General features: G+C 36.6%; 1 protein-coding gene across 4 annotated transcripts in view; it reads left to right on the top strand.

Annotated features, from left to right (window-relative positions):
• ATP9B (ATPase phospholipid transporting 9B (putative)) overlaps window positions 1–13,597 on the top strand; it is a 172,258-nt gene that overhangs the window by 61,014 nt on the left and 97,647 nt on the right. For all 4 annotated transcript variants that reach the window (XM_074870554.1, XM_074870545.1, XM_074870536.1 and 1 more), the window contains one exon: window positions 8,568–8,662. In XM_074870554.1, coding sequence (XP_074726655.1) covers window positions 8,568–8,662 — 95 coding nt within the window. The remainder of the gene's footprint in view (window positions 1–8,567; window positions 8,663–13,597) is intronic.

Here is a 13,597-nt window from a genome sequence, read left to right as displayed (position 1 = left end):
CTGGAAAATATTTTCATCCTTGATTCATTTGAAGGAAGATGTACATCGACTGCTTGTTGGGAAGCATGCTTCTAATAGTAACATATGTAGTAGATACAACTAATATGTTGAAGATGTGAGCAAAATTGGTTTACAAATGAATGAGCAAGGCTGAAAATGTTCTCAAGATTCTTGGATTTTAATCAGGCGATGCGTTTGGATCATTTGTGAGACAGATCACCATAGGTTATTGCAGTTCTAAATGTTAAAAACAACTAGAATAGCAGACTAAGTAAATGCACAAACAGGAGGTAGTGTTGGTGAAAAGTATTCTGTATAAAATGTAATGGTAAAGCTGACATCTGCCAAGTACACTAATGATTTTCATACCATTATAAGGTGGTATTCTGGCCTCCTTCACCTTATTGTGATCTGAAAAGTGAAATTTTTTTCAGTGTTCTAAGCATTCTGTATGACAGAGTTTTTGATTTAGTCTTTAAACTGAAGATGTAAGTAATTCACATTATCTTTTTTCTTTATCACTAGGTTTCTCCAAAAAGATTACTAGTATACATCAGAAGAATAATGTAGCAAAGTGGTGCATCAAATCCTATTAAATGGAAAAGATAAATTAATGTTTTTGAGTATCCTTCTGTATATCTCAAAAATTTAAATCAGTAAGTTAGAATTTACTTGGAACACTGTTTGCTCTACGTAAGAGAATTCCATAATGTTTTTAATAAAAATAGAGATAAAAATTCCTAAAGCGTACTGAATCAATATAGCAATTCAAAAAAGACTCAGTGTGATCAAGCTTGGATTAAAAGCATCTGTGTGCTTGTCAATAACGAACTGTGATGAGTTTGGGGGTATCATATTGACTGTGTATTAATACATGGTATCCTATAAGACCATCAGCTGATTGTTTAGAATGTAAATGAATCTGTTGATGGATCCAGTGACTGATGGCTTAAATTCCAATTAATCAATTGCTTCATTGGTTTCTTAATTCAGATCAAATATCTCAAGTACACACAGTTCTTTCATGGTCTTAAGAGAAATTAATGCTTTAAAACTAATTTCTTGTATAAATGTCACTACATTTTTTGATTGCATCCTATGTGATGGCATTATAGCTTAAATGTTTTTTGGACGTTTCAGGTGTCTTGGGGTTTTTTTCTCCTTAGAAGCTATCATAGTTGAAAGCTTCTTGTTATAGCAGTAAATGAAACTCTGTACTCCAACATGTCATCTTGGTGCTGCTATTCATCTTGTCATCAGTTTAAAATTTTCATGCACATAGTCACTTAAGTAATATAAATGATTTAAAGATTAAGTTGTTCGTAAATGATCTGGTGTTAGGTGTGTGAAGTCAAAGTCCATTTTTCTTTTGTTGGGTATATTCTAGTAACCAATCTCTTTCAATGCTTTTGACTTAAAGCAGGAGGGCTGGTAATATTACCAGACAATATATAGCTGTTTATGACACCACAGCTCCATGTGCCCCATTTCCCAGTGACCCATCAATTAATTCATCAACACTTGATGCAGGCTCTTTACTGTGACACTTATACCAGTTGATCTTAATTTGATTGCCGTTAAAACCTTCCTTTCCTGACAACTGTTGTCAATTATACAAAATAAAATCAAGTATTCATAAGTAGGCTGTAATAGGATATAGGCAGACAGATTTAATAATTCAGTTTTGCTGAGGCTTGAAAGGCATTAGTTGTAGCTGTTGTTCTCATTTGTAAAAAATTCATTGGATACAGCTCTTGAGAGAGAAGGCAGACATAATTTTATTTATTTAGATTTGACTCAGAAGAACACAGACATGTAATGGTGGTTTAGCATTTTCTCTGTTTAAGAATAACTGACATGAATTCTTATCAGTTACATATTATAGAAAGTAAATGTAATTCAATTTTATGAATTTTTTTAGACTAAGTGCACACACTCTATGGTGGTTTTTTGATGATATATCTGTAATGGAGTGAGGAATTCAACCCTGCATTTATGCAGACAAAACAATACCTTTTCAAGACTGGGTTGGTTGGCCTTTAATATGCTTGTAAAAATATGCATATTCCTGTATATCTGCTATATACAACTAAATCATAGTCTCCTCCCTCTGATGCATCTTCAGTACAGTATAACATTAAAATGTGTGCTATGGCATATTTGAATTATACCTATAAGTTCTCTCTAGTGCTTACTGGCAAGTCTCTTTTTTTAAGCTTGCTGATATCTGGCAAAAAATATACAAGCAGAAATCCTTTAATTTCAGTGTTCTCCAAGAGAAAGTTAAATAAGGTTTTCAGAACTTCTGTGTTGTTGATTGGCTTCTTATATACTATTCTTTGCTGTGTATACTGACGTTTGTAACAAATACCATGTGTGGGTTGACTGTTAAGGCTCTGTGGAAGGAATTTGAATGTACTTGTGAAATCTAAAAATGGAAATCTTTTTAAAAATAATTTCACTTGTAAAATGCTGATTAAATAGGTGTAGTTGAAGACAAGATCTGCTGTAAATGATTGCTCAAAGCAAGAGCAGAAAAAGTGAAGGACAGAAGTGTGGAAGTATTTTTATAATGATGCATCATTCACTTTGTCATTTTTTAATGCTAGTCAGAATAAGTTATATTCCTTAGGGTTTTTTTCCCCTGAATTTAGAATCCTCTCTTCCATCTCATCTCATCTCATGACTTAAAGCTTCTTTCTCAGATCCTTCTTCCAGGCCAGGACCTGGGAGTGGGGAAATCAAAATTAAGTTCTGGATATGGGACAAGTAGGATAGTTTAGTTTCTTATGGCAAGAAAACCATCTTAATTTCTCATCTTGCTATTAGTCGGGAAACCTGGCTGGTCCTGGAAAGCAAGTGCTTTAAGTATTAGCATACTTCCCCACCTCTCTTTGTAAAAACAAAGCCACTAGACTTCAGGATCAAGAAGGAAGCAAGGAGGAAGCTCTGTCTTTTCATGATGCCACTCTACCTAAATTTTTCCTTGCCTTTTTCAGAATCTGATTTGCAGGAAATTTCTACGAGTTGATGCATTCATTTTGAGGTATTTGGGTTCAATTACCCGGTCTTAGATTATTCAAGAGTATTATTGCCTAACAAAGCACACGAGGCCATACTTGTATTACTGGTAGGATATTTTGCTTCTGTCTGATTATTTTAGGACACTATTAGGCTACTAAGAAAAGTTCTGTTGCAGTCTTCTACTAAAGAGCCTTTGCCTAAAACACCTCTGAAAGAACAATGTATGTAATACACAGGAAAGTATGTAATGCTACAGATGACACAGTTTTGTTTCTGCAGCAGACTAAACCACCTTCTCTAGGGTAGTTGAGATTTTCTTTCCACAGTTATTGCAAATATCAATTCTTGAAGTAATTCAGATAATTTGGATTTTTTTGTTTGCCTTTTTCTTCATTATAGCCTTCCATGAAAATCAGGTGATGCAATTTTATATACAATAAATTATTTTCCTTTTGCAAAGCAGATTGCTCTTAGCCTGTCAATAGTGGTATTCTGGGTTTCTTGCGTAAACTACACATTCACTACTTGGTAAACAGGCGGAATAGTAGCTAATTGTTTTAAGGAGAAATTACCCATCTTTCTCCTTATCAGAAACAACAACATTTCCAAATGAAATAGGAATAAATAATTAACACACAACAATTTTTCTATTCCAAGTGACTTATTTTGAAAACCTGTAAGCTAGAATACATTTAAGAAAATACGTAACATCCCAAGTAATAGCTTGTTTTCAGAAGCATGTATTAAAAACTGTAATTAATACCCAGAAGTGTGTATATAAAAATAAAACTTAAGTGCTTGGTGATAGCACAAGTTTATGTACATTACTGTAACTTAAGGAAATTTAAAGATACCAACACCCAAAGAAATTAATGCATAAAATATCAATAGTAAGTTTAGTAGTATAAAAAATACAAGATTTGGCTATCTGATGATGATGTATAGTGTTAATTAATAGAAAGCTTATAATTGTTTTACTTCATTAAGAATATTCCCTTTCTGGTTGGGGGGTGTGTGTGTGATGTTCCCCCCCCTTTTTTTTTAAAGTTTAAGGCTAAAATATGACCAGCATTTTCCAAGCATAACCTATACTTACTTTGAAATTTTTTGTTCAGGGCCATTTTTTTCAGGATTTCTAGAGGTAGGCAGGCCCACAAAAGAGGTCACTGATGCACATATAAGAGTAAGTCATTCCCAGAAGCATTTGACATATACATGTCCTGTATGGATGTTCTGAATAAAGAAAGCCTTAAGTCCAGCACACACTGAGTAAGTAGGATCCTCCCTGCTTACTCTGTACTTTTGTTTGACAAATCTAGGTCAGGCATATCATGGTTCTAAATTAGTGCCTTCACAGATGAGCTTTTGTATCTCTGTTTCAAAACACTGTTAAAGCTACTGAAATAAACATTATTTTTGTTCAACATTCTGTTAACCCACAAAATAGCCTTTAAAAAAAGATGAGTTTTATCTGTAGTATCTCAAATAACCATCTGTTAATGATTAGCAACATATCCTATATTGTAAATTTACATAATTACTTCAGTTTCTTAAAATTGTTTTCATCCTTTGTATTGCAAGTGCTGCTTTTCCACAGAAAAGCAATCTTAGAGTAAATTCTGGACAGGCCTCAAGTAGTTGAGCTTTTGCTAAAACACAAAAAGTGGAATTGTAGTCCTAGGACTCCCCTAAGCATACAAGTCTCAGATTTCAAATTAAATGGTTTTAAAAATCTGCTTAATTGTACTTGGGCAGCACCTTGCATGGACATGCTCTAAATTGATTTATGTCTGTCTTCAACTGATTAGGCTAAATGAATATTACATGCCTGTAAATTAGTTTAAATGTGCTTATGTGAAGTTTGCACCACTTTTGATAAATGATTAAACTCTTTAAACCCAGTGTAATTTCCTTAAATCAACCTTTAAATTCTAATTCAGATCACTCCAAAATTTTCACTATAAAGACAGAAATAAGTCAGACATGTTCACAATGTTCAACTTTGTCCACTAGACTTGAATGACTAGTGCCCTCATTCTATAAAGTTATATTTTATTCATTCTCCTTTGTATATAGCCTTATGAAAATTTCTTAAGTTCAGTGTGGAATATATCTTTTTTTTTTTGTGGACAGCTATGCTTTGGTAAATATTTAAAATACTTCTGACTTTTCCTTTAAGCAGCACAGAACAACAAATTTTGATTCTTTGTGTGTTGTAAAGTAATTGTCAGGTTCAAGAGTTATCACTGAATTCAGAGGGAATAGCAATTCCTGATGTGATGTATGGATTTTTTTTTTCCTGGCAAGTCATATTGAGGTTAGAAATGTAAGAGATTTTTAACACTGACCTAAAGTATATAACACAATTTTATACTACATTTGGTTGTTGTTTTTTTTTTTTTTTTTTAAATTTTGTGATTGGGGAGGAGAAGACAATGCTTCCAAGCATTTCAAAATGGAGCAGTTACAATAGCTATTTTTTTCACAAGACTTTAATTTTTAGAAGTTTTATGTACTGCTGACTCAAACACTTTCCAAAGGTAAAGTACATGTGACTTCCATGCAATACACGGTGAGATATATTTATTTTTTTACAGGTCCAATGGCTTGGTAGGGGTGAAGAGTTGTTTTTATACATTGTTTCTAATGACGTGTTTCATCTCCCATGTTTCTAGCTTAGTTAAACCAGGCTTAAAATCAGGATCTCATAATATAATTAAAATTACTTAGTCAAACCTGCCACAGTATTTGAGGTAAAGAGGAGGATTGTATTGTTTCAGTTTTGCTGTTGTGATCACTATTGAAAGCTGACTTGGCAGAAAGCAGTCCCTTTTTCTAGATAAAAGGGAAACAGGCTATGAGATAAGTTATTGATGAAATTAACTGCTGAAGTGGAGAGGAAATGCAGCTGGCCAATACATGTCATAGTGTGAGCTCTATTAAATGAATATATGTGCAGTCAACCATTCACAGGAGCAACACTGGTCTTGAACTGCATTGATCTATAGTATAATTCTAAATGAAATTGATGGAAGAGAGCAACATTGACAAGAAGGGTAAAGAGAACCATGAAATGTCTTGTACAGGAAAAGTATGATGGAAAGCAGGCTCATCTATGCCATGGATAGGAAGTGCGGTGAAACCGTGGTATTTCTAGATGTTTCTAGGTACCTCACCCTTAATTATTATGTAGTGCATATCACTGGACTCTTCAAAAAGTGCTTTATAGTATTTTATTTTTAGAAGAGAATCCGTAAGGAATCCTGTCAAGAATATAAAATCAGCTTTTCGAGAACTTTTAGATACAGCTTTGCAGCTTGCAGCTCTAAGCTTTGGGTGAAATTTAGTTGTGATAATGTGTTCTGAGAGCTGTTTAAATTAACATTTAAAGATTTGTTTACTTGCTATGCACTTAATATAAATACAGCTGGTACATGAAGGCTTGTAAGCTTCTTTCAAGACTTGTGCAAAAATGCTGCCTTCTAGTCAGATACAATTTCAGGTGGCTTCTCAAGTATGACCTTTCAGACCGTTCTCATTGAACTGCTTAATTTACAGCTTTTGATGAATAAAACATTGGGTTCTGTTAGATTTTACTTACATCAGGGTCCATGTGTCCTATAAAGGAATCTCTCTCTTAATTTTGTGTTCACTGGTAGGTACCCTTTCTTGATGTATTGCTTATTAGATTCAAAGCTTTAGCACAGTGTCTTCTTGTCTGTGTATGTTGTGGTTTAAACCCAGCTGGCAGCCGAACACCACACAGCCGCTCGCTCACCCTACCCAGGTGATGGGGGATAAATCGGAGGGGTAAAGAGAGACTCATAGGTTGAGATAAAAACAGTTTAATAGTTGTAATAAAATAAAACGATAACAGTAATAGGAAGTACAAATGGGTAATGCACATAGCAATTGCTCACCACCTTCTGACTGATACCTAGCCCATTCCTAGCTAGCGATCCCAAAATACCAAGATCCTGCTGTCGCAGTCCCAGAAGCGAGAGAGAGTGCCCCCTCCTTCCCAGCCACCCCTCCTTTATATACTGAGCATGACATTATATGATATGGAATATTTCACTGGCTAAGTTTGGTCTGGTGGTTTGACCATGATCCCTGCCAGCTTGTTGTACACCTGCACACAGGCAGGACCTGGAGAGCTGAAAAGACCTTGATCTCTTAGCAACAACTGAAAACATCAGTGCTTTATCAGCATTCTTCTCATACCAAATCCCATACTCAATCCAAAACTCAGTACTAGTCTAGCTACCAAGAGGAAAAATTAACTCTATCCCAGCCAAAACCAGGACAGTGTAAGAAGACTCAAACCTGGATAAAGTCCTTTGTCGGTGTTTCTTTCAGTTTAATTGCTACCATATCACTTCTAGTGATGAAACTATGTTAGTTTTTATTGGATTGATTGAAATATAGGAGAAATTATGGGTATATATGCATATAAGTCTATACACATTGTTTAAAATTTACAAATAACTAGAAAATTCTATTTTTATTTCACACTCATAGCACATAGTAACAATAGTGTATACAGTTGTTAGGCTGTAGCGTAATGGAAGTTGTAATTACTACTTCAGAAATATTTAAGGTTTCTTTAGTGTACTGCAATTGTGAAGAGTATTGCTAAAACTTTACCACCTTTTTTAAAGGCTTCAAACTAGATGGAAATTGTAGCTAATTGTATATGTTTTTAATAGATTTGCAATGTTCGTGTGCAGTCTTTTTTGAATCTTACATTAGTAATTTATGTAATAGTCTATGCTTGATGATACCCATCAAACTAGTTATTGGGGCAGGGAGAGGCTGTGCACTGGTCTCAGTTTTCTGTTTCTTGAATACTAGTCTTCTGTCTGTCAAGCATACTGATTCTCTTCAGTATGTATCAGTCTGTACCTTGAGCTTCCCTCATATCTTAAGTACTGTGCATGTGTTGACAGGTTTCAGTAGCCTTGGATGCTTGACAATTACAGATGATTCAAAATAATTTAAGTGTAATACATTGGGACCCATATTGTTTTAAATAGTATCCATGTGGAGGATTTATTTTAAAAAATAATTTTCAGAGAAGCTGGGAGACTATAAACAGTGGAAGTTTGTGATGTCATACCAGCAAAGAGACAAAAATCACAGGCATCAGTTCATTATTCTATTGTGTTGGAATTGTGCAAATGACAATTCTAAAAAGAAAAAAACCTAAACTTGTTTCAACTTCAGCCCGCAAAGTTGTATCTCTTCTGATAACATTTGGAAACCTGTTTAGAAACTATTAAGAAACCTGTAAAATAGGATTTCTCTCCCTCATTCATAAATAGGATATTGCTAATTTTATCAGAAAAAATGTGCTATTGTGATATCTGGAGCATTTCTGGAAGAAAGCACACAGACATTCCAAAATATGAATCCTTTTATATGTAGGATATTTATTTAAAAATGGTTGTATGTTGCTTTATTTTCACTCTTCTAAATTTTTTTAACCCAAACTGAATTTTTGAGATCAAAATATCTGTTTGATGTCTCTTTATGACTCCCAGGTTCGTGTTTCATTCGAACTGACCAGCTCGATGGAGAAACAGACTGGAAACTGAAGGTTGCTGTCAGTTGCACACAAAGATTACCAGCGTTGGGGGTAAGCATTTTATCTGTTTGCTTTTAAGATATCTTCCATGTATGCATATCTGTCTCTTATCGAAAAGACTGTTACAATTATTGTAAGTATTGGAAAATACCTGTTACCACAGTCTTAGTTTTTGCAATAAATAGGAGATGGGTATCCAACTGAATGTGGAATGAGAAGTTGGTTATGCAAATACTCTTGATTTTACATTGTAAAGAAACTGAGACAGTACTGGATTTTTATCTTTCAACTTATTGGTTCTCATTGTGGTTCTCACTGAGATCCATACTCTGCAGAAGCGTGTCACAGTTGTAGTGTTTTCAGCCAAGAGTTACACTGTAAGTGCAAGTCATTCTTGCCTCCGGAACTGGTGCTTTAATCACTAACTTGTAAGCTTGGGAAAGAGCAGTCTGCTCTTGAAGGTAAAGTGCTTTTTGTTATCAACATGCTTTCTGGTCTGACTAGGTGCAATGTGCAAGTTCATGCAAGAAGGGCTCTCTTAAGAGTTGCCTGAATGTGTTGATTTTTTGAGTGTGTATATGTGTTGTGTCACGGGTAACTATTAAAATCATGAAAAAGGACACATGTATGTCTGTATATATGTATACATTCAAAATAGACATGTATCTACAAAAATGTATGCAGAATTGTATAAATGTCTCAATGAGAAGCTGAGTCGTGTCCCTTGTACTAGGGAAGCTTGGTATTTTACAGGAGAGTTGGCTTGGTATTAAGACACTTCCTCTGAAAACATACTGAAATTACAAGCTTGTGGACATCTACCTGTACAGAATTTCTTGTGTTTTGACACTAAATCCTTTAGGTGTTTTATTAAGGGCAAACCTACCTTAAGAGGATTGTTTATATGCTATCTCGATAGAAAAAGTGTTAGATTATCTGCCAGATTTTAGCAGGACTTCTGCAGTTTTTCTTTCAGAATTACAGTTGCTGCCACAGTGAAAATAGCAAAAGGGGGAGATTTTTCCCTGTGTTCATAGTGCTCTGGCTACTGCCTTCACATGTGAAAGGAGAAGTCAAAAATAGCTAGGCTCGTATTTAGAGGACTGGGGACAAGAGATGGAACTGAAGGTTGGTTGTGCCAAGTCAGGCTCCAAGACCGGGAGTTCTGGTGCAAGAACAGACTTTAACAAGTGTTCTGTAACCTGAAGTTGCATTACCTGCAGTAATAATGCCTTTCCTGTAGGTTTTTACCATTTAATCATTGGCCTATCTTGTTTTCTCATTTAAAAAAAAAATGACAGATGCATGCATTTAACTAAAATCCAGTCAATTTTCTACCTTGCTTTGATATTTTTTTTTTTAATTAAATAGTGCTTTTCAGATAGTTACAACTGTGTCCAACAGCTATTATTTTTTTATTTCCTCTTTGTTTTGGAAGCATCACTGACTGCACTTGGCAAATACAACTCTGCACAGAGCACTGCCTCTTCGAGTTCTGTTTGGTTATAATTTCACTGTTCTGAGCTTGGAAATTTCAGTGACCTGAGCTTTGGTGTTCTGAGGCTGAAATCTGGAGTAAATTACAATGCAAAGGTTTCTCTACACTCTCCTTTGGAAAAGAAAATAAAAAAGTTTTATATATTTATTTAAAAAAAACCCCAACCCTCCCAAATCCATGTCTGAAGTTTTCCCTCCTTGCTGGGAAGAAATAGACCTGACAGAGCAGGGAATTGTTGTACTGTAACTTTTATATTACATTCTTTGTTAAAAAAAAAAAAAAAGTTATCAACAGACTTGACAAATAAATTGTTAAGCGTCTATGGAGACAGTATAAAATTATAGCTAAACCTGTGCATTTGATTTGAAAGAAGTAAATGTCTGTATTGTAGTTGTTCACAGTGGAAAATTAAATCAGAAATGGCTGAAGTTGGGGAGTCTGCATTTGAATGGTAGGACATGCAGCCTCAACATCCTGCAAAAGTGAAGGTTTTCTTCAGGTGGTGGTTGTTTTGGCCATGTGGGGGAGGGAAGGGCAAGATACCACCAAGAAATTATTCACGTGTCTTGGAAACAGTATACTTGTTTCCACTTACTGCTGTTAATCTACCTCTGACTGATCTGTGCTTCTTGCAAGATTTTTATATTCTCCTTCTTCTTGAGCTGTAGGTGACAACCTGAGTTGCATCATCAGGTGCAGTTAATCAAGGAGCTACGTACACTTAAACCTTCCCTGGCTACCAGCAGCAAATGGAAGCCACTAAGCAGTTGATGTGCCTCTGCTCCTTCTCACATCACGTGGTTATGGGGGTTAACCACACTAGCCAAGACTGCATTAAGCTGACATATCATCCTGAAGTAACTAACACTGGGTATAATACTTCCTGCCAACTAAACTAAACTATCTCACAATTTCCATATTGTATGGTTTGATTAAACCATTGACACTTGGTGGTTCTTTAATGAGATCATTTTAAATGGCTGCTTCCCAGCTGGTCTTAGACTGTTTACAGTGGTCATGTCATGTATCTGCTTCACTCCTAAGCCCCATCTGTCTGTGAATATTTTGGGGAAATGGTAGCCTAATGCACCCAAATGTAAATCCTTTTTAGGGGATACCCACATCCTTCACAGAAGATAATGCTCAGTGCACATCCCTGGTATTTCTTTAATTTCTGCAAAGACACTTTTACCTTTACTGTGATGTCAATAATATGCAAGAGCATCAGCCATCTAAAGAAACTCCGTGGGTGGACAACTTCAGAAGATTAATATGAAGCTCTAAGCAAGTGTGAATTTCAACCTAACAAAAAAATAGCATTATGAAATTATTTGATTCTAAACCTAATTTTTTTTAATTCTTTGTAGAGTTATAAGGTGTACCTGTATGTAGGCCCTACATGTATTTTTTTTAAGTTAAATTAAAATGCAGTGGGCAGAATTATTTCTTTATAGTTACAGTAAAAATAATGGTTTTGGAAAATGAGTAAAAATAGACACACGCTTTAAAGATGTAGGGATAGTGTTTAGCACCCTTTGAAACTTTACACCCAACTTCTCTAAAAAGGGATGCCTAAAATATGTAGTTGAAGTTTTCTAATCAAACAGTATTCAAACTCTTGTGCACGCAGCAGAAAAAATTCGAAGCAACTTGGTTAAAAGTAAGGATCACTTGAGAAATCCGTTTCAAGTAGACTTTTTCTCACCCTAGGTTTCTCCAGTTTCCTCTGTTGCTGCAAACTTCTCTTAATAAAACTGAAAAATCAGGCAAGTTGCTTCCTAGATGCCAACTCGAAAATGTCTGTTGCTTTGTGAAATACCCCTCTGCTTTGTTTCTGTTCCTATCTTGAAAAAACGCTGTTTTACAGTGATTATCTCGCTAACCTGTACAGTGTGTAATAAGGCCATATGCTTTTTGATAGGCATAAAATTACTTTTCAGAGACTTGTTGGGGTTCAGAGCAGTCTGGCAAAGGTTAGAATCGGGCAGTGATCCTTCCTTCAGCTAGAAGAAGCTGCAGAGCCGCGATACTCGTCTCCTGTTTGCAGTATGAGCTGCACGAGGCGGGCAGTGCATCGCGTGTGCCCCCAGAATAACCGAGGTGGAGAAAAGGCGGCACTTCAGGGAACACCTATCGAAATGGTTTGCTTTAGCTTTTTTAAAATCAAGCCGTTAAAGAAAACTCGTTTTGCTTTAAGGAATTTTGGGAAAGGAACCTTCCCAAATCCCAGCTCATTCACAGCCGATAAGCGCCGGCTTCTCTCCGTGCCCCGCGACGCTGCACGGGCTGGGCGGTCCTGCGGCGCGGGAAGGCGCGCGCGAGGGGCGGCCCTGCAGTGCCCCACTTCCGGGGTGCCCCCTGCTGGGCGGCCGCTGGCGCAGCGGCGGGAAGGCGGCACGCGGGGCCCCGCCCCCCGCCCTGCCCCGCCCTCAGGTGAGGGGGAGCCGTGTCCCAGGCGGTTCTGTGATAATTCACGAAACTAGTTTCGGATTAGTTGAAAGACAGGGTAAAGAAAAGGGGTAGAGCGCGATATATTCAGTGCTTGTGAAGAATTACGGGGAGAGGTTAAGAGTTCTAGTAGTCTTGTCCGTTTCAAAAACCTGAAGCTCGTGGTTAAATTCAACGCTGCCTTTAAACTGCATTGCATGCTCATATTTGTATGGGTGGCTGCAAAAATGGGTTAGGTTTCCAGGGTTAACTTAATGCGTGTTTATGGTAAACCAGCAGTTGGCTGGAGGGGGTCAGTTCACAAAGAGAACCTCTTCAGGCAGAGGGGTGCAGAGCCCAATCTCTGGGGTCCAGTGTTTTGCCCTTGCTGTCTTTGGGTCGAAGTTCTGGGGTTTTGCTGCAACGGAACAGATAGTTGCAGCTAACTTTCTGTCTGAAGTAGCAGTTATTCATTGCAGTAGTGCTTTACGTGGCTTCCAGGGACTCTCCATGCATAAAGCAACACCTGTTAGAGTGGCTTCTCCATGTGCTTGCAGCGTGTTTTCAAAGCTGAGGCTTACAGTTCATATTTTCATATTAAAATGTATCTTTAATAATTTAAGAGAATGCGTTCAAGATGAACATAAAATGGACTATAAACAATTTCATCATGTGTTGGGCAGAATATACTCTCCGTAATTGTGACTCATTTTGATTTCTTTAGTTATCCGATGTAAAGGCGGTGAATATCTTGTGTTGGCATGGGCTGTCAGTCGTGTCAACAGAGCAGCACTGTAACCCTACCCACTATAGCACCCAGAATAAACAAACCTGCAGACCTTCAGAGCTTTTCTTAAAGAACAGGTGACACCACCAAGATGATCAGTACAGATTTTGTTGTCTTTCTAAAGCACTTAATGTGATCAGAGAATTAAAATTTCAGGAAGTCATTTAATGATGGCTGAGCAGCAAATATTGTAACACCTAGATTAGGTTTCTTACAGTTTCATAGTTATAGGTGAGGCAGTTCAGGCAGTAGTATGCATTGAGGCATTCTTCTC

This window comes from Strix uralensis, chromosome 1 (genome assembly GCF_047716275.1).
Source record: "Strix uralensis isolate ZFMK-TIS-50842 chromosome 1, bStrUra1, whole genome shotgun sequence".
NCBI classification, from domain to species: Eukaryota; Metazoa; Chordata; class Aves; order Strigiformes; family Strigidae; genus Strix; species Strix uralensis.
This window is presented reverse-complemented; position numbering and strand designations above follow the sequence as displayed.